General features: G+C 36.5%; 1 protein-coding gene across 13 annotated transcripts in view; it reads right to left on the minus strand.

Annotated features, from left to right (window-relative positions):
* The window catches only part of TBC1D4 (TBC1 domain family member 4), a 190509-nt gene that overhangs the window by 9869 nt on the left and 158281 nt on the right, over nt 1-22359 (minus strand). For 4 of the 13 annotated variants that reach the window (XM_045054508.1, XM_045054500.1, XM_045054486.1 and 1 more), the window contains 7 exons: nt 20918-20941; nt 14277-14443; nt 12095-12307; nt 10209-10211; nt 9241-9399; nt 6409-6567; nt 3761-4005 (listed from right to left, as the gene is read on the minus strand). In XM_045054508.1, the coding sequence (XP_044910443.1) occupies nt 3761-4005; nt 6409-6567; nt 9241-9399; nt 10209-10211; nt 12095-12307; nt 14277-14443; nt 20918-20941 (970 nt within the window). The other 9 variants (XM_045054507.1, XM_045054497.1, XM_023252267.2 and 6 more) reach the window with 8 other exon arrangements.

The following is a 22359-nucleotide window of genomic DNA, read 5'->3' on the forward strand; positions in this document are numbered from 1 at the left end:
CAGCAGCATATTTTTTATGAAAAGGGATTAAAGCCAAAAGTGCTCTAGTATTAAAAGAAGAAATTATTTCATTCAGTTACTGTTTTATTATTGGTATTTTAAAAAACATTATAAAGGCAGAATTACAGCCTTTAAACTCATATGTCTGTGGTCGCTAAAGGTAAGGCAGTAGCAAATAATCAACAAATTTGTGAAGTGTTTACATTTTTATCCACACAGTAACATCCTGAGTAGTGGTTCCTTGATCAGTTATATCCGTTTGACATTTTAGTGTGAAATGTGTATGCTATTTTATTAAGTCTAGCACAACTTCTTTCACTAGACAATATCATCAAAATGTTACCCTCAGGTAGTTAGCTTTATAAAAACGCATCAAAATAACCAATTATATTGTGAATTCAACAGTTGTTTCCAGAGCGCAAAACTAAAAATCAAAGTACTATATATAAATACGGAAAATTATTTGTTTGATCTTTATCAATAACACATATCTGTGGAAACTAAGGTCCCACACAAACTAAAAGGACAGAAAGAGCCACAGGAAGTCATAGCCATGGAACACAGAGCTTAGCTGCAGTCAAACATAAAGGTTTACAAGAATGCGATTATTATCTCAGTCATGTTGAAAAAAATCATAGATTTCCCTGAGGCCATTTATAATTTAGAAACTAGACATCCTATGTTCCATCAATAGAAGAATTAGTATTTTGGCAGCACGAAAATCAAAGAAGTCTAATTAGCAGGATAAAGAGAAAGCATATTGGCAAAAGCATTCTGTTCTTGTTCTGTTAGGATTGTGACACAGAAGCAATACTTCAGCGTTATTTTTTTTAAGAACCTTTTTCTTTTCTGCATTCGAAACCAGGAGATCGGAACATTTCTTCCATCAAGGTATATTTACATTAAATTTCTTCTGATAAAATCAAATAAAAACATAATTCAATCTTCCTTTGAAGGAAACTTTAATAATAAAATGCCATCTGCTAAGAATAAGTAATTCTTCAGTTCTACCATACAGATAACATGGCAACTCTTCCAATGGAAGATTTAGAGTCCGAGGAGGGAGATGTGGAGAGAGATGAGAAAGGTAGAGAAGATGGGGAGAGGGGAGAGCAAAGACGTCAGATAAAAGACACAATGCTTTGACACTCAACACAGAAAACTGCAGCCACAGAACATAAGGAGACAAAGTTAAAAGAGACCTCAACTCCCTCATTTTATGGATAAGGGAACCCAGGCCAAGAACCTGGAGTGTCCACGCTCACACTGTGCAGGTAACCAGAAATCCTACCAAGTGATCCATGCCCACTGCTGTTTCCACTTCTGAAAGTTACATTGATTGGATAAAAAAAACACTTTCTGCTCCTGAAGGTGGAAAAGTGTTGTACCTCACTTACAGAGCAAGAAGATCTATTCTCCTGGAATAAGGTCCCCAATCTTGCAGGTTCTACAAATGCTACCAAAGATTAAAACATCTTCATTGTCATAATTATGGACATAAAATATTTACTGGCAATTGCAAGTCATATAAATGTGTTAATCCAATTTACATGAATTCTTATGATACCAAACTGATGATTTTTTTAAATTGAAAACAACTGCATTTCTAAATTGAGAACTACATTTATTTATTTACTTACTTATTTATTTATTAGAAAGAGCCCAAGCGGGGAAGAAGGTCAGAGAGAGGGAGAGAGAAAGAGAGAAGAGGGAGAGAGAGAGAGAGAGGGACAGAGAGAGAGAGGGAGAGAGAGAATCCTAAGCAGGCTCCACACTCAGCACAGAGCCTGATGCTGGGCTTGTTCCCACGACCCTGGAATCATGACCTGAGTGGAAATCAGGTGGCAGAAGTTCAACTGACTGAGCCACCGAGGCACCCCCTGCATCTCTCTTTCCACTTAAGGACCTAAATCAAACACTACTCACAGGTATTTCCCATTCTTTAATATTTTTAATATTAGCTATCCAAACCTATTTCTGGAAATCAGAGCTACTTAATTCGTTACAAGGGCACCAATGCTTACTATCCAGTATTAGATACTTTAGAAATAAAGTAAAAAATAAAACATTCCATTGTCGTTATTTGACTTGTGGCATGTTAACACACCTGTGAATAGTCATCAACTAGGAATCAAGTCACTATATTTATGGATCCTGATAAAGACCCTTTATATGAACTCACATCTGAAAACCCAATGTTAAGAGGGAAACCCTAGCTCCCTAGCAAAAATTTCATCTTAAAAAAGTAAAGAAGGGGTGCTTGGCACCTGGGTGGCACAGTCGGTTAAGCCTCCGACTTCGGCTCAGGTCATGATTTCACAGCTTGTGGATTTGAGCCCCATGTCGGGCTGTGTGCTGACAGCTCAGAGCCTGGAGCCTGCTTCAGATTCTGTGTCTCCCTCTCTCTCTGCCCCTCCCCTGTTCATACTGTCTCTCTCTCACTCAAAAATGAATAAATGATAAAAAAAATTTTTTTAAAGAAAATGAATCGCTTCCTCTCCATTGATCCTCTCAAGAAAATACCATTTACTGTAACATTCACAAGGTGAAAACCGAGTCCTTTTTTGCCTGTAGAATGGTAACTAAAATATTAAATGTAAAAACTGATCCTTAGGAACCAGGAAAAGAATATATTTTAAAAGCATTTTTAAAATATTTCACTTCTTATCTACAGCATGATATTATGACTAACAGATCTTGCCTACCTCATTTCAAAGGAGGAGAACTCTGACATTCCTCTCTCGAAAGTCTTCTTTTATATTTTTACTACTAAAAGCTTTAAATTGAAAGGTAGTGGCGGTTGGTGATATCATATCTATAGATAAAATTTAAACTGCTTGTTAGAAACCAATACACTAAGGAAAGGGGAATTTTAACTAGAAAGGAGAAATGTGTAGACAGGGAGTCCGAAATAGGTTGAAGATCGCAGTGGGAGTGAGTACCCCGCTTAAAAGGACTAAAACATCTTAATGGTGCTTCTTCAGTGCATGCTAAGAAAAGCGGACAGAAAACTACCACTGACTTTGGGCACCTTTTCCTCTAGAAGGACCTATCTGACATAAAGATAAAGGAGGAGAGACATGGTAAGTTCAAGAAGAACCATGACACAGATATGTGCTGCTGATGCACTCACAGTAAAAGAATAAGGACATATTTTTAGATTAAAAAAAAAAAGATTTGATTCTATTCAATTGACAGGTTGAGGAAAAGTGAATAAAGAAGACTTGATTCTTTCTCTATTTCCACTTGCAGACTTAGGGGAGAGAGACTTAAGTACCCACTACTTTTCTAGAATTGCTCATTTATTCACTTCAGGAACTTTATGGAAGAGTTTTTCTGCATATAGATGTCCTACTCTTACAGGTTTAGCAAAAGTACAAATCCCACATACTAAAACGTCAAAAGAAGTCTCTATGTTTATACTAATTCCAAGACAATGGGCCCAAATTTCTTTCAGTCTTTTCTAAAATTTGTTTTACTGTTTATTTATTTTTGAGAGAAAGAGAGAGAGGGAGAGTGCAAGTGGGGGAGGGGTAAAGAGAGAGACACACACAGAATCTGAAGCAGACTCCAGGCTCCAAGATGTCAGCACAGAGCCCGACCTGGGGTTCAAACCCATGAATCACAAGATCATGGACTGAGCCGAAGTCAGACGCTTAACTGAGCCACCCAGGCATTCCCAAATTTCTTTACATCTTAACTGTAATGTAGAAGAGGGCTAATGCTACGATTTCTGGTAACAGCTTCCCATGTGCCTCACCTGCAGCGACATCATGTCAGGTCTGTACTGTTTGCGGAAGCCCTGGTCATACATGAGGAATTTCAGCATCTCAAAGGCTTGCTCTTCGCTCATGTGCAGAAGCAGGACTCCAGCCACAAAGCTGATCCCCTGACAGTAACCCACTTCTTTGTCCAGCAATGAGTAGGCTTTCAAGAGGTTAAAGAGTGAGAGCTGCCCTGCCCCAAGCTGTGCTGAAAAATAAGGGTGAGTAGGAAATGTCCTTCCTGCAGAGGAAGAGAAAATAAATATTTTTGAGATACCCTGAGCTTTGGAGATAAAAGTGAAATTGCAATGCAGTGATTTCCAGGAAATAAACATTCTTTTCTGAACCAGTGAGAGCTGTGTGGAATATCCATCTAACTAAAACTCTCCAGCAAGTCCTAGGTCCTACCTGCCAGACCACCACCCCATCTCTACACATACAAAAGTGAAGAAAACACTTGATGCTAAAATAGCACTTCTTTCTAGAAAACAACAATAACAAAATTCACAAACAAATCATGGACATGTCCAGGAGAGATCCCAGGAAAACAGAATACAAAATCTATTCTGGCTAGAAATGAAGGCAAATTCCAAGTTCACATAAAGACTACCCTCCGAGTAAAATCAGAATTCTATCAAAGTTATCACATTATTTAAAAGGAAATCTTAGTAGCGTCTAAACAGAATTAGTCCTGCTTTTCCTGTATGTAATATGACACTGGAGGAGCTTTTTGAGGTCATTTTGTTTTACATTCAATCTATTGTTCAGGAAATACTTCTTTTTTTCAAATATCCTTTGCTCTCTGTTTCTTAAACCACCTCCATGAGCCGTACAGACCTCTTTTCTTTTTTCAAAATAGCCAAAAAGCAAGTAAAGCAAAGGGCCAAGCTGATTTCAAATAAATTCCCCTCTAAAATTCACCTCTGAGGATAAAATTACCATAGAGATACCCAACAAGCAAACAAAATCAGTTCTGGATCACTGAAAAGCTGGTCCTAAACACTGAAACCCACCCATCTTTATCACCAAGGCTGTAGACACTGGCATGGGACTTTTCTTATGCCCAAAAATGAAGGGGAGATCAGTTTCCTTGCAAAGTGACTACTCATGTCAGTGAGAACTTATAATGCCAGATTTTTAAATGTTTTCCACCACATATGCTTAAAAGTGATCTTGTTTCCCTCCTCCCCCCAGGAACTGATAAGATTAATTTCTGCAGAGCAAGGGGAACATATGAGAAAATAACAAGAACACACTGAGGAAACACAGATGGCTACAAGTAGAGTTAAATAAACAGTTTTTTAATCATTATTTTACTTTATTACTTAAATTTTTTGCTGAAGAAAACTATAAATGTACTCTCTACCCAAGACATTAATTCCAGCTTCATTTTTTTTCTGACCAGCCTTGCCTTATAATCTAATCGCATCATCTCCTTCTCTTTATTAGGATATCTTCATTAGCCCTAAATGAACCATCCCCATTTCTAGTCTGGTCATCAATTTCTCGTCACAGAACCACAGATCTGTGGGGATCCACAGGGATTGCCTAGTTCAAGGTCCTCATTTAAATGAAAGGACTGAGTCTCAGAAGCAAAATAATTTGCCTAAAACCACAGTTTAGTGGTAGAATCAGACAAGAACTGAAGTCTTTAGATTCTCTGTAAAATTCCCCATTACAAAAAATATTAAATCAAAAAATACTGAGTTGGGTCCTTTCCCAACAAAAGCTGTTTATCATCCAAAAGGAACAGAGATCAAAACTAGGTTTTGGCCAGTGATTTTTATATGCCCTAATATAAGGGGACCCCAAATATAAGGTAACCCCTTATTTTCCCAAATGGGCTCAAGTAACATATCTGGCCACTTTAAATATACCACCTTTCAGGGATACAGATAAAAAAGTCAAATGCCAATGCACAATATTTAATCCAATTAATCAGACATTTTTAAATAATAAAATATATATTATAAAATGAAAATTAGAGAAAAACTAGAGACAATGTAATTTTAAAAAATCATACCTTTTTTTTACTTTCCATTAGTTATTTGAAATACAGACTTTAAAAAGATAGCTTTATGATGCGATCACTGGAAATTCTCCCCAGTCACAAGTAGCCTTTCATATAATATTAGGACAGCTCATTTTTCTTTCATCCTATAGGGATGTATTCATGATTCCACAGCATAACCACTTATTGTGCTGCTTTTTAAAGTGATATTCAAGGCCTGTTTAAATTTTAACCTATTCTATCCTATTTTAAAACCAGTGTTGATTGAGAAAATAAATGCCTAATCCAAACAAAAGTCAGTTTTTCAAAATACAGGAATTGAAAGTCCCTGATAATATGACCTTTATAATGATTCAAATATAAGATAACACCCTTTTTCGGGGGCAAAATCTGGGGATGAAAACTTCATTTTGTATTCAGGCATTTATGGTATTTTCAACCAGACATGAAGTCAACTTGCCCTCAAGAAAGGGGAAAGTCGGCAGCTCTGTATAATTCAATAGGTCCTCTTTAGCAACACCAAAACCAAAACAAAACACAAACTACCACAAAACCCCAAGCAAAACCCCCCAAAATACTCAGGAAAGGGACGTATCGTTTGCTTTTGTACAATAATCAATATGACAAACATACCCAAATCCACAAGAATGGCATGCTGCTGAGCAGTGAGCTGCTTTAAAAGTTCCTTATAGGAAACGTCAGGAGGCTGTTGTTTATTGGGCAATCTATGCCTGAGACGGTATTGTAAAGCTAGGAACTGCCAAATTTCTCCTCGTCGACTTTTGGGAACACCTACGAAGATAAAAGGCAAGGTCTTGATCTCTGGAATGAAGTTGCTAAACCACTGATGAACTATGTAATGCCTGAAAACAGGCAGCTGTAAGGTCCTGTGTGCCACCTTCCCTCCCATCACACAGTATGATGTGCCGAGAGAGCATATTTTGATCCTGAAGCTGCTGATATCTTGCAAAAGAAAACCCTCAAGTATCAATAATAAAGGCAATGCTGGGGCGCCTGGGTGGCTCAGTCGGTTAAGCGGCTCAGGTCATGATCTCACGGTTCCTGGGTTTGAGCTCTACGTCGGGATCTGTGCTGACAGCTCAAAGCCCAGAGCCTGCTTCAGATTCTGTGTCCCCCTCTCTCTGCGCCTCCCAAGCTCGAGCTCTGTCCTTGTTTGTCTCTCAAAAATAAATCAATGTTAAAAAAATAATAATAATGAAGGCAATGTTAACATCAGCCAACACTGATTGGGCACCTAATACAACATTCCATCAATGGTGCATTGCCACTCAGCATTGTACCTGTGCTCAGAAAACAACCAAATGAGGCAGGTGATTACTATTATCCCCACTTTCCAGATGGTGAAGCTGAGGAAGAAAGAAGCAAAGAACTTGCCCAAGTTCACACAGCTTGTAAGTGGAAGTTTAGGATTAGAACTCTCCAAGTCTGGCTTCAGAGGCCAAATTCTGAAACCATGAAATGTATCCCTGCCTATTCCCACCTTTTATTTGGTTTAAAGCTAGTAATAAATGCCAGTACTTATAAATTCTAAGCATTTGACATTAATAAGTCTCTGTATAAGGCAAACCAAGAATATACGTTGCTACTTACACATCTGTAGGATGAATGAATGAATGATCACATGTAAAATGTCATTTGGGGGTAACTTTCATTAGCCCACTAAATGAATCTCTGATAATATGAGTGGGCTGTTTTATTATCCATCCAACAACAATTTTGCAAGAAGGCAATTCACTTCAGCTAAACAAGTCATCTGTTGAACATCTAACACATAGCAAAGTATAGAGAATGGCACTGAGGATACTTCCTCCCTGGGAGATGAATAAATCCATTCTCGGGAATTAGTCTCATTCATTCATTCATCCATGTATTCATTCAGTAAATAACTTGTGCAAGATCCTTTTTAGGTACTAGGTATGCAGTGGCGGGGTGAGAAAAACATTAAACAAATATATGCCTAAATACAAAATTATAATTATGATAAGCACCATTAAGGAAAAGAATCGTGAGAAAAAATAATGAAGCAAAATGAATTGATTTTGGTGGAAGAGAGGGATTTCTGAGGAAATGGTATTTGAACTGAGATCAAAAAGATAATAGGATTTTCCAAGCTGGGAGTGTGGGCAGCAATCCCTTCAGGAAGGGAAACGTTTGAACGCCCTCAGAAAGGCAAGGAATGGGGTGAGAAAGGAAGAGGAGGAGGAGGGGTGAAAAGAAAAGGATGATGGGAAATAGGCAGCAGGTGGAGAGGTAAGGATGAGAGGTTAGGGAAAACTGGAACATTCCATGCAAGAAACAGCCTGGGACATATACTGGGACCCAGTGTAGTTCAACCTCTCTGGAACACATGATACAGGGAGAGAGGAAGCAGAACATGAGATCAGAGATGAAGGAGGCAGAGATTATGGTGGGCCCTGGGCAGAGTGCTCAGAGGTTCAAACTGTATCCTATAAGAAATGGGAAGCTGAGCACCCCTAAAAATCTTTAAAACTCATACCAAAGAATAGTGTGATCGACAACCACACACATTCTATTACCCACTATTCTGTCTCACAAATAATGCAATCAATGAAAATGTTTAGGACTTCCATATCTTCAAGGAAAAAAAAAACAATAAATGTAGCATCTTACAAAATTAATCTCAACTTCATTTAAACTTAACTATGCAACAGTTTCACACATTAATCATAAGCTTTTAAAACAAGATTCATTAACAGATATCTTTGGATATTCTTGGATTTTTATTTTGCACTCAGCTTATATAGGTCATGAGATCCTCATTTTAATAGCTGGGTCACAGAAATGCACCTCAAATATTCACATGCTAAGCAGTTTTAATTTTAAATTTAAGATGTTTAGCTATCAGCCATTTTATATGACAGAGTAGCAATGCAGTATAATGGCCAAATAAAAGCAATTTTTCCAAAATAAAGGAATATATACATGGAAGGAAAACTGATTGATGAATAAAAACATAAATCTGTTTACATGCACACATACATGTAGGTGAATATACATATACATATAAACATTTCTGACTAAATGATGGAAATGAGTCTAGTTTGTAAGTCTAAATTATTTTTATGGATATGATCCAAGGTCTCTACCCATGCATTCACTCCTTTCTTGATAAACAACAAAGACAGCTGAGAACAGCTGGTTGAAGAAGACAGGAAAACCTATAGAAAAGGTGTCTGCTAACTCCTCAGGGACCATCTCTCCATTAGCACTGTTTTCTTTCCAACAAAGTCACTGACTGCAGTCAAAAGCAAATTACTTCCCTTTTTTTATAGGCAAAGCACAAGGACAAAATTATGCCTGAGCTACACAATCAAAAAATCTCTAAAGATTTTCTCTAAAAAAGATGATTAACGATGATCCACCTGAAACTAATGTAACATTGTGTGTCAATATTACTCAAATGAAAAAGGCAATCCAGAATACCTTCTTTAAGACAAATATGAATGTCTTCCATATCGCTTCTGATTTTAGCTCTGCAGTTCAACAACTTCTTATCCCAGGTTAGTAAGACCTCCTTCTGACATACACCAACTTCTTCATAGTCCAGTTTAACTTTTCTGGACTGGAGTTCATCTCTGCTTGCTAAGAAAAACAAAAGAATTTATGTAAAACTGATGTGTTCCTAGAACACAGAATTTTAAACATTTTGTTGTATTTGTAAAATCATACCAAATGATTTTTAGGAATCAACCACTAACATGTAGTCACAAAGTAAACTTAAAAAAAGTGAGGATACATGAAAGGTTCCCAAGCGGAGTCATATCATGTAAAAAAGTATCAGGAATAACTTTCTAAGGAGGTTTTACTCTGTATCTTACAGATGGGAGCTCTACTAAGCATTAAAAACTAAGCATGTTCCCTAGGCTGTAAGTTTCAATTTTTTTTGACAAATGTGATAGCCTCAGATGTGACAACTTGCATCATTTTCAACACCAATGATATTTTATATATGACCTATATGAGAAAACAATACCTCGTGCTAACCTTGATTAGAGAAATACTGACCATGGTGACCCAATACATTTTTATAATTATTCCCAGAGTTACCAATACTTCTTTTAAAAATGTTAAGTCATGTGCCTCTGTGTTCATTTTTTTCTTAAAGAAAAAAATTCATTTTATTGAAATTAACACTACTTCTGTTTTTAAAAATAGTACAGAATTCTCTCTTGTTTGATGGTCTAAAATATAAGCCCAGAGCTCATTAAAGAAAGGCCTATAAAAGCAACTACTAACTTGATGTGTTCTTTATCTTGAATACTTGATTCCAAAAGAGTAAAGGAAGAAAAAACATTTAGCTATTTTTTTTTCTCTTTCATTAGGATCACATTGAACAGGAGTCTCACAGATTAATGTGTACTCATTCAAGCTCACAGTGCTCAACCCCTTACCTTCTGCAACATAAATCTTTGTCATGCATCCAAAGTCCTCGACAGCACAAAAAACAACAGCAGAATGAGTATTACCCTTTACTTAGTGTGTTTGAAACCATTCCAAAGAATTTAAATATCTTATAATACGGTTATTCAAATAAAGAGTAAAAGTTTCTACTGAAAGTCCAGATATAACCAAACTTTCACTATGAAAATACTCCTGGATACCACTAGATGGCCTACCTCTTGGATACCACTAAACTCCCAGAGAGGAGCTTTGCTTCTCAATACTTGCTTTATATTTCTCTATGGTAATCAAATTTTTTTGAAGAAGTGGGTTCATTAAAGCTAATAATTAATATAACCCTATATGTTACTTTAGTATTTTTTTATAATGAACAAAAGCATATTTCCTTTTTTTCCCCCTGCAACGTTCTCTAGATCTTTATTCATTTAAGAGAATAATCAAGAGCTATGTGCCAGCTTCAGGCCCTGAGGATAAAATGCTGATTAAGAACAGTCAACATCTGCCCTCACCTGGTTAACTAGGCAAAAAATAAAGAACCATCAATAAATAATTATCCATTGACTAGAATTTTAATAAGCTCAACTATTTTTTGTCTCTGTTACTTAAATACAGAAAAAAAAGAACTCATAAAGGTTTCTGACCATATCTGCTAAATGTCACCTCCTCTCTTACCCTGAATATGAATTGAATTTCCCTCAAAATCTATAATAGCCCGGGTGGGCATACCATTTATCACATCAAACTTTTAAAAGCTGTACCAATAACAATCAATTGTGTTTTTAATTTTAAAGAAAAAAAAAAGATTTACTCCCTAGGATATTTAAAACTTTACGTACTTCCAGTCTGCCAAGAAAACAGCAATAAAGAAAATTACTCCCTTGCAAACTAAATATTGTTCAATTTAAAAACAGAATTGAGTATTAGGTGTAGTAAGAGGAATCTTAAGATAGGTGATGAGCACAGAAATGTGAACACCTGTTCTTAAAAAAGCATTTTGGAAGACAACACAATAAAAGCAAGCCAGAGAAAAACCTAAATTGTACATTTTCCTATAATCTTGTAAATCAAAGGACCCACTTAAGCTAAATCGTTCATTTTACACATGTGAAAAACAAGGCCCTTTTAGGTTAAGTGCACTGCCAAACATAGTAACATTAATACATTTTTTGAGTTTTGGTCCCGTCTGCACATCTCCTTGTGTGTGGCTCATAAGGAGGTAAATAACATCATTCTTTCGAAGTCTGGAAAACACATTCTAAAACACTTATTCATAAACTAAGCAATAAAGCACCAGTAATACCACAGAAGCTATTGTAAATTATCCAATTATAAATTTAATGATTTGAATACGATTTTTTAAGTAGAAAGTATATAAAGCAATAACAAAAATTAGGAACTTTGATTTGATAACAGGTAATTAGATAGTTGAACTGGGTACAATACAAATAGAATTTATTTGAAATAGGCACATTTCCCTTATTATAAATGCAATTAGCCTAAAAGGTGAAAATCAATTTCAAAAAGAATTTTTGAAATATTTTTCATGTTTAAGTGTTTTTTTTAAGTAATGCACAATAATATTAGACTTTCAGTCACATCAAATACATGGATGCCACACTATGTACATTTTCTGTTACCCAAATACACTCTAAAGGTGTCTGATGTTTTAGCTATTAAACAAAAATGCAAATATTTTAAGCTGCACATTCCCATGTCATTGCAACCTCAGAAAATAAAATGAAACAATTATAATCAGTAAAATCCTAGTCAAAGTGCATTTATACTCCTTGACTGAGTGTGGGGAAGATGGGGGTGGTTTTAACCTAAAGCTTTTAATTATAGTATCATATCATTTAGCCCTGATTGAATGGCTAACCTTCAAGTTTCTGGTTTTCTTTCTCCATTCGAAGCAACAAGATTTGTTGATGTATTGCTTTTCTCCACAAACTCCTCAGTTCTTCTGACTTTTTTCTTTCTTCAGCCTTCTCCGGGTCATCATCTTCACCAGACATGAATATAACCAGGGGTTCCTCCTCCATGGTTGGAGCAAGAGGGGACAGTGGCAGCAGCTCGTTCCTGTCCAGTCCATCTGCAGAGAAGAAAACAGTGAGAGGCATTCCTAAGCAGTAACCCAGACTACGGAAGCTTTCTCTAGAATTGATGTTCTCTCATCCTATCTTCCACCTTTAAAGCTTTTCACAAGGCCACTTTCCCAGTAACTGCATTTCTGGAACTAACAGCTTAAGTAAATTCACTAAACTAAATTCCCCTGCCAGATTTCCCTCTCGAGTTGAAACGAAAGCACATGTAATTTCTCTACTTCTTCTTTCTGCACACAATGACCTATAAGATAGGTGCTCTAAGATGAACTGGCAATCCCCAGAGCCCAACACTTCTGCAATTTATCTTTGTACATTCTCTGATTGTGCAAAACAAAAAGGTTACGTGAGTAGGTAATAGTGATCTCCTAAGGTCTCCATCTACCATCAGACACAGTCAAGAGAAGAGCAGCTGAACGACGTAGGGCCTGTCTTGGCTCAGCACCTCTGCTCACTCCTGCAACATTCTCTTACCCAATTCCTGGAGCTCGCTCTCTCCCTCTGTTCCAGGCCATTCTTTGCACCTTTGCCAATTAGTTTCCTATTAACAAACATGACTATGTCTCTTAAAATATTTCAACAGTTGCTTATGCCCCAAAGCACAAAGTCCAAACTACTGCAAACAGCATATGGACAGCTTCAGACTCCTGCCTCGTGTAAACTTCCCAACCTGTGTTTCCATCTCCCATCCTCTGCTCCTGTCATGCTGAATTTCTCCCCTAACCTGCAAAGTTCTCTCCGATGATGTCAGAGTTTTGCTAGTTTCACTTCCTGAAACATGCTTCTCCCAGCAATGAGTTTAAATGTAAATATCCAACATTCCTGTGAAGCTTTCTCTGGCCACCCTAGGCAGAGTTAATTTTTTCTCTAGTAATGTTAGCTTCTTATTTCTTTTTCTTTACTAACTGACCTCTGCCCTTACCCTTATTATTTATTTCCTTAATAAATAATTTTTAAAAATTTTACTCAAGAGCTCCTTTTCTAACTTCTTGAATTAAATACTTAGGTATATTTGAGTTTTGTCTTTCCTGATTTTAAAAATGCCCTTTAAATACAACTCAATGTTGATGTGTAGGGCTCTAAACATATTTTCTTCCTTCTAGTTTCTAGTAGTTTTCAGTTTCCAAACACATGAAACATTTTAGTTGTCTTCTAATTCTTGATTCCTTTTTTTTTTTTTTTTTTGCACTGTAATCAGAGATTATGTGATTGTTTCATTAAAATAATGCCTTTGTGGCCAAGTACACAATTTTTTGGAATGTTCCATGTGCACTAAAAATGAATGAACTTTGCCTATGGGGGAGCAAGGTTCTGTATAAATATTAGATCAAGCTTGTTAAATTATATTTCTCAAATATTAACTATATATACCCTCCTTGTATTTAATTTTTAGAGAAAAATATGTTAAAATCTCCCATGAGAGCTACTGATGTATTTCTTCCCAACATTCTGTGAACTTCTATTTTCTAACTTTCAAAGCTATATAATTACGCATGTTGGCATAATTGATCATCATTTTTGTACCTCTGTTTATTGTTATAATTTACTTTGCCCCTTTGGATGTCTTTGCTTTAATTTCTAACAGGTCTCATATCTTTTGGTTGATATTTGTCTACTGTCTCTGTATCCATTTCTTAATCATTCAACATTTTGATGTCACTTTGTTTTATGAGTGACCCTTGTAAAGGAGTAGGTTACTTTTCTAATAATAAAAAAAAAAAAAGTATGCTTTTCTAGCAGTATCTTAGTGCCCAGTTTGGGGAGTTCACTCATTCACTCATCAAGCATTTACTGAATGTCTACTACGTTCTAACAATAGCTGAGAAGTTCACCACCATGTCATATATAGAAACAGAAGTTATTTCTCCACTGAAATCACTCAAATCTCTTTGTACCCAAAACACTGCATTCCATTCCCTAGTTTATGATACCGGTAAGGAGTAATTCTTTAGTGTGTACCACACAGACCCTGCTGCATTGCTGAGGGAGATTTGTTCATGGGAGAAGCAACCCTGAGGAAAATGCGCTGCCTCCAGGAGATTCGACGAGGGGTGACGGGAGTTCCTCCAGCGTTTAGGGACTCATTGCTGCAAGTAGACGAGGTCCTTTTTCTCCCCTCTCCATCACTGTGGAAAGCAAATAAATAAGTAACTTGTAAGGAGAAATGCACAGCACGGTTCTTCACAACCACACGGTAGCACAAGCCATTCACAAGTCCTGCCATGGGCAAGCACAAGCCTCAGGCAACAAAGAGCGATGCATCACTAGGCACACTGGTCATCCAGGCCACAGCAGCCTGGGGAAAATGCAATCCAAGCCACAGCCCAGGCATGAGGAGCTCACCTGTTTCTACTCATTCCATAGTAGCCAACCATTTCAAGTCCTAACCCGAGGAAAAGAGGAACGTATACAGAGGCACAGAGGCTGCTTAAGTAAGGAACTCGTGCTTTACTAAAAAATTAAAAAGTGCATTCTAAACAATGTAAATGTTCTGCAAGAGGCTCAAAAAGAGCTTTCCTTATACTCTTACAGAATAGACTGATAAAGATAGCTTCTTATTGCCTGTGACTGTTGAGATCTGTCTACAAGTTGCTAGCCACCAATGTGTGGATCATGGCAGAAAGTAACCCGAAGAAAGGAGGAATGCTTAACCTTGGGATTATTATTAGGTAATATATTAAGAAAAGAACTGTGATCAATAAGACTGGCTAGGTTAAGATAAAAAATATTCAACATCTCTCTATAGGAGGATTTCACAGAGACTGTAATATACTGGTATGCACTATGACTTTCCGAAGAGTGAAGTAATGTATAGATATGCCCTAATCTATTTCAATCATTTGACCCCATAATCACCTTCCCCAATTTTGGAGGCAGGGAGGGGGCTTTGAGCATGTGACAGCTTTATACATTAGTGCTTTGTGAAACGAACATGTGGAAATGTGGGTCTGCTCTAAAACTTTCATTTCCTAGGAAAGAACATTCTAAGTGATGCTAGGCCTATCTGCAATAAAAGGTCATCCTGACTCAAACTCACTTCTGAGACGAATCACTTTAGCAGCTGGAATGCCATGCAATAATTGCTACAGTTAGTGGTGGTAACAGTACATTTCAAAGTCTCTGGGCTTTCCGGAAAAAATGATGAAGGTAACAGTATTTATGGCTAGTGACACCAACAAGTGAAGATCCAGGACTTTTAATGGAGTCCAAAAGAGTCAATGCTGAAGTCAGAAAGGAAATGTAGCTAGAAAATCCACCACCTGCCTCAGTGGTACTGAGGCCACCAAGAAGAGAGCAATTCAGCACCTGCTTATCATATTTTTATTTATGTACCCATGGTCATCAGGTAATTCCGTTATCTCTAATCTTGACCTATCTTCCTGGAATGATTACTTCTAGATTAGCTAAACTAAGGTTAAGAAAAAGACATGTCTTCAGCTGTTGCACAGTTGGCAGTGTGATAGATTAGGATACTTCAGAAAGCAACAACACATATATCTCAATACAGTCAAACCCCCTTTGTTATATAAAATTACAACCCTAATATGTGTCCATGGTTCAAAACTCCTTGTAAAACTGAATAAATATGTTCACCTTTACTTCCGCTTTGGAAAGTATTAACTCAAGTATTTCCCTTTTAGAAACTGTGATTCAAATGTTCTGCAAATAATAGTTATATCCTGATAAACACTCTTGAAGTACTCTGTATCTTCACTTTGGTAACACTATCTCACGAGCAGTTATTTGCTAAATGCCCAGTTAATGGACGTCTTTCTAGCTTCTGGTATAATAACTGGCAAATAATAGCAAACATTAACTCAGAAGGTTAAATGAAATGGACAAAAAAATCATATGGGCTAGGCTAACATGTCAGGAATAACTAAAAGAACACCTTTTTAAAACCTATGTTGGTAGCATGACTTTTACGTCCTTTTTGGCAAAAAGCTCTAACAGGTCTGTTTCCCGAAAGTACAGACCGGGCTGTTGATGGCACTGGTAGGTACTGACAACAGCAGCAGTGTTAGTGAACAGCGTAAGGCGTTGTTTTTCCGAGTAAGTGCTGTTCCTGTCCTGCATAAAGGCGTCAAAATTTATAATTTAAGCCTAGAAAACTAAGTGAAAGACTTCTGTAAAGTATCTATTTCAATGCCTCATGGGGTAAGTGTTCAATAATTCCTCTTGACTATTTAGCAGCTCCGACAAACAAAACTACAATAAACTAACCCGAAGGATTCTGAAACTTTTATATTTTGATGGTGGAATTAAACTATCTTTTAAAAATCAGACTTGGGGCACACAGGTGGCTCAGTCAGTTAGGCATCCAACTTCAACTCAGGTCATGAACTCACAGTCCGTGGGTTCAAGCCCTGCGGTGGGCTGACAGTACAGAGCCTGCTTCGGATTCTGTGTCTCCCTCTCTCTCTGCCCCTCCCCTGCTCATGCTCTGTCTCTGTCCCTCTCTCTCAAAAATAAATAAACATTAAAAATTTTTTTTAAATCAAGTTCCAATTCGCCGTCAATGACATGTTGAATGTCTAGATAGTACTAAAAATAAAACTTAAAGTACTCCTAACAATTTCATTACTGTCTCTAAAATATGTGCTTTTGGGGGATTAGATTATAAAACAGGTCTATAAAGTACCCTCACATTAGCCTGCTACATATTTGAAAGTTTCATAACATCTAAAATTTTATATCCTATAATCTAAATAAATTGCCAAGTGACACATTTTCTTCCTATGTCTGGAACTGAATGGTCAGAATTGATAAGCCAAAAATTAGCAGTCAGAATATAAGATAATAATATACTGAAAAGCACTTACATAACAGACCACTGACCCCTTTATCTTGGTACTAAAAAAGGACATCCTAAAAAAGCTGGTTGGTGGCTGAGATAAGGAAAAGGCTGCCTTGCTTCATTTCATTCCAGAAGCCATGTACCCAGAAGTCTGAGTCCAGATAAGGGCTCCAGCAGTCAGTGCATATATGCAACTTCCCACAGCTTCCCTTTGATTTACCTACCATTGGTCAGCAATCTGACATTCCTACGGTGGTAACTGCATTGTCCTAATATTTAGCATTTTACAAGTAGGAACTCATTTTATCCTCACAGCAACCTTATGGGGTAGGTGTTATTTCTATTTCCACTTTCAGTGAGAAAACTTTCTCTGGGTTGAAAAAGTCTAAGCAACTCGCCCACAGTTCCACAGATAATAAATGGAGAAGCCAGAATTCAAATCCAGGTGGTCCAGGATCCCAACAAAGGCACTATACTTCATCATGCCAATGTAAATCCTCTCCTCCTTAGTTCAGACAAAGCACTACTGGACCATAAAACTAAACCTGTCAGTATCCCCAGCGCCATGTGTATTTCTGGTGAAAAAAAAAAAAAAATCAGTCTCTAACTGGCTTTAAGTCTTATGGTCAGTATTCCTCTTTCCATTTTTTTTTTTTAATTTTTTTTTTCAACGTTTATTTATTTTTGGGACAGAGAGAGACAGAGCATGAACGGGGGAGGGGCAGAGAGAGAGGGAGACACAGAATCGGAAACAGGCTCCAGGCTCTGAGCCATCAGCCCAGAGCCCGACGCGGGGCTCGAACTCACGGACCGCGAGATCGTGACCTGGCTGAAGTCGGACGCTTAACCGACTGCGCCACCCAGGCGCCCCACCTCTTTCCATTTTTTAATGGCACAAAGTCATTTATTTCAGCAGAGAAATAACTTCAAAGTACTAAGTGTTCACTTATGTACATGTCTCACTTCTTCTTTGCTTTTGAAAGAACTCCATTCCAAAATGCAACTATTTCTTTAAATGGAAGGATCAAAAACAAAACACATTAATATGGTGGACTATACATATATTGTATTATCTTTACATTTTTTTTAAATGGTAAAACAAATCAGAACCATTTCCTTATTTTTCCATGGTCTTTTCCCTCCTTCTTTTGCATTTTGGAATGTCAACATGTGTATTATAAAATTGCTTCCAAAGTGACATGTTCAGGAAAAGTATTTTGTGCCAGAATTACCTCTATTGAAAATTTATGAAATTAAAAAACGAATAACTAGGAAGGAAATACAATGTGGTGAATTCCCAATTATTTTTATATTGGTGTATTCTATATATACTTCCTATTACCAGTCACCAGTTAATTAAGAACCACAATCCAAAAGGCACAAACGAGAGCTTTATAAGAAGAGAAAATATTCTATCATATTCTGTAGGCTGGGAGGCACTTCCAAGTCCTTCTGGACACAGCATCAAATCCAAAGCTATGGATATGATATGAATGCTCCCACAAAGCTCCAAGATAACTTTTTAATACATCTTTGGCCGAGCAGTTAGAACCTTTACCACCCTGACTTTTTAAATTAACATTATATTTCTTGTGTTAACACAGAATTTTTAATGGATACTTGTCTGCTTTAGTAACAATTAATTTGCTGGATATTGTAAAAAATGGAGGTGTTTTAGTGATCACTCATAGGGACTCAATGTTAAGGTTGCAGTCATGTTTTATTCCACCTCCCCCCACCCCCACCACCAGGCAGCATAGATACATTGTTCACAAAGCTAATAAGTGGAATTTAAGAAACAACAAAAGTGAATACAGGGTAAGGGGCAGGGCCGAGGGGGGGGAGGGGGAGGAGAGAGGGAAACAAACCACAGGAGACTCTTCGCTATAGAGAACAAATTGAGGGTTGATGGAGGGAGGTAGTTGGGTGATGAGTATTAAGGAGGGCACTTGTGATGAGCACTGGGTGTTGTATATAAATGCTGAATCACTGAATTATACTCCTGAAACCAATATTGCAGTGTATGTTAACAAAATAAAACTAAAGAACAAAAACAAAAACAAAACCCCAAAAGGTGTTTTTCTGCTTAGCAGCAAACTGCCCCTCATCCTCCAGCCCCTGGGCACCCATCTAAAACGAGTAGCATCATAAAGGCCAAACAAATGACTAATACTGATTAAAGCTATATCTAAATCACAATGTTTTACAATTCAAGATAGAAACAAGACTTGATTAATGTGATATAGCACCTATTTCACAGAAATCTGAAAAAGTGTTCTCTTTGTAAATGCCTCAGGAAAGACTCGTGGAACAACACAGTGATGAAACTTAAGCTTTTCCCACAGGATCCAAAGTATAATTTACTCATAACTGCATCAGGTACACTAATAGTTTATGTAAGTCCTGACTTTCAACTAGGTACGATCCTATCATTCTTTGGAAAATCTATACTAATTAAATAAAACTGATATTGAACTATTCTAGTGGAAAGCAATATATAGCATGTGAGCTATGAGTCGGAGATAGATTAATCAGTGGAACAATGTGTAAAACAAAAAGAAAGAATGAGAGAAACAAGGAGTTTTATTTCCTAAGCTCTACTTTGAATATACATTTTTAAAAGATTAAGTTCTTTACACTGGAATTTAAAGTATCTCTGGGTGGCTAGCTCATTTGCTTACTCACATCCCTAAAACCTAAGATTAAGGAAATAATACTAAACAAGATATAAAACATCCCTAGGGCTCAATCTAACCATATGCAAAATAAGGAAAGTCCAGGCCAAATGATCTCTAAGGTAATAAACAGACCTGTTTTTATGCCTGTAGAACCTAGAAGGACACACAGTAAAACTAACACTTCCATTAGGGTTTTAAAAGTAGGTAAGAGTCTTACACCCAACCATTAAAAAGTGTCAATCAATTACAAGTCTCAAACAAAAAGTCATTTTTTATCTTATCAATGTGTCCAAAATGATTTCCTTTTTTCTCCTCTCTTTTCTCCTTTTTTTTTTCATTCTAGTCCAATCTTTAAACACTGTGTCTTCACTGTAGCTAGAAAGAAATCCAAATGTTAGTGGCTCCAAACAGAAAGATGGGCATGTCTGTTTTTCACGGGATTCCTGATACAAACTAAGTATAGAACCTAAAACAAAGCCAAGAATAATTATTTCCAGTTAAGTTGTACAGCAATAATTTTGGATGTTTACCACAAAAAGCATGCGAGTTGAGAGGAAGAGATATCACTACAGATGTGGTCAGACTTCCATAATAAGGAAGTAGGTGTTTTCCTGTGCCCAGACCAATGGAAGGTTTGACAGGCCTCAGCAGTGTCTCAAAGTAACCAATTTATCAAGAATTAAGGTGAATAGAAACAGATTAACAATCCTCTTTGGGTGAAAACTAGATTAAATTTTATGACCTTGTTTCTTTTAGGATGCTCATTTCTGCATCTTCTTGAAATAAACTCCTTATATGTACATACATACCTCCAAATGAGCAAATTCATGTCTATTAATTCAAAATTAAAATCAGGCTTTGCTTGAAGGCCATGGCACAGTACTAAGGAATTGTCAGCACGGAATAGAGTAGAAACAGGATTTCTGTTTGCAATCAACATTTTATATGATTATTTGTGATCTTTGATTACACCAGGCATCACATTTTCGCTACGACAGAACCCCATAGCACCAGAATGTTGGCATGCATTCAGGAGACAGCCAAAACTGTTTTTTAACTGACAGTGATATTCAGGTGGAAGAATTTATGAATTTTTATAAGAACATATTTAGACCTCTAATCACCTTGATTCTGAAGCAGTGTCCTGTCTAGTCCAACAGGAAAAGAAGGAATGACATTAGCATACAGAGAGAGATATATGACCAAAATCAGGATTTTAGAATAAAAAGGCATTTCCATTAGTCATCAATAAAGCATAAAGTTATTTCAGTAATGAATTGTGAATGATAATATTTTTATCAGTGAACACAAGAGAACTATGTGGAACCAAAATTGTACTACAAAGTACTTCAGCAAAAATCTTATTTTCTCACTGAAAAGTCTTATAAGTGAATAGAAGTAATGACTATCATTTTACTTTTGACCAATTAACTTCAATATAAATGTTTTCTTGGTTAAAGGCTTAAATGCTGAGAAAAAATTATAAGGAGTGACAAAGATGCCTATTGATAGAAAGGATGTATCATATTTGATAAATATTATATAAATGTACTAAATCATCACAGTTATGGTTCAGCTACTAAACAATGAAATGACATTAAATTTTTAAAAATTAATTCAAGGCAAAACAAAACATATGCTTATTCCCTTTATCATTTCAAGGCTGTGCAGATAAACCTACTAATCAATAAACCATATTAAAAATATCTGATTCCTTTTTCTCAGCCTACTTAAAAACAGTAACCTGACATGTTTTTAATAATTCAGAATAGAGGTCCTAGAGAAGGATGCCTAATCTGAGTTTCAAATTTTCAATTTAATAGGCTTTTTAAGAAGTAGTATATATTAGCCTATATGCTAACATACTCTGTACCTTATTTGACTGTGCATATTTAGAGATTCACTCTATACAACTAATAAGATGCGAGGTACTCAAGTGAAAAGAAAATTGTAATTCATAGTATTCTGAACCTCATTCCTCTCAATATTCTGAATAGTTCCAGATATTACGGTAATTGTGTGTGCTTCATGTTCTCTCTGAAAGGCGTGATGAGAAATGTAGATTCAGAAATCACTGAATTAAAACCATGCTCTTGAATATCCTCATTCTTAGGAAATACATATTAAAGTATGCAGAGTATTAATGTATGAATGGAAGTAACCTATTTACAAATGACTTAGAATAAAGAAATATGTACTCATATATGCACGTGTGTGTGTACACATATACATATAATATGTGAGTAAACAGAAGGAATGATAAAGAAAATGTGGAAATTTTAAAAAATTGATGAATCTGGATAAAAGGTTTTCAGGAGTTCTCCAAATTTTCTTTAACTCTGAAATTATTTCAAAATACAAATTGAAAAAAAAAACCCTGTCCCAGATTGTAACTAGTAATTTATGTCTAAGTGACTTACTAGTTGAAATAAACTTATTAATAGTGAATTTTGTCCAACAATTTTACTACTGTGTACATAGTCCTTAGTAATGGACAGATATGCTAATATCCAGGACAACTAATAATATCCAGGATAGCACTCTTTTAATGACCCAAAACTAGAAA

This window comes from Felis catus, chromosome A1 (genome assembly GCF_018350175.1).
Source record: "Felis catus isolate Fca126 chromosome A1, F.catus_Fca126_mat1.0, whole genome shotgun sequence".
NCBI classification, from domain to species: domain Eukaryota; kingdom Metazoa; phylum Chordata; class Mammalia; order Carnivora; family Felidae; genus Felis; species Felis catus.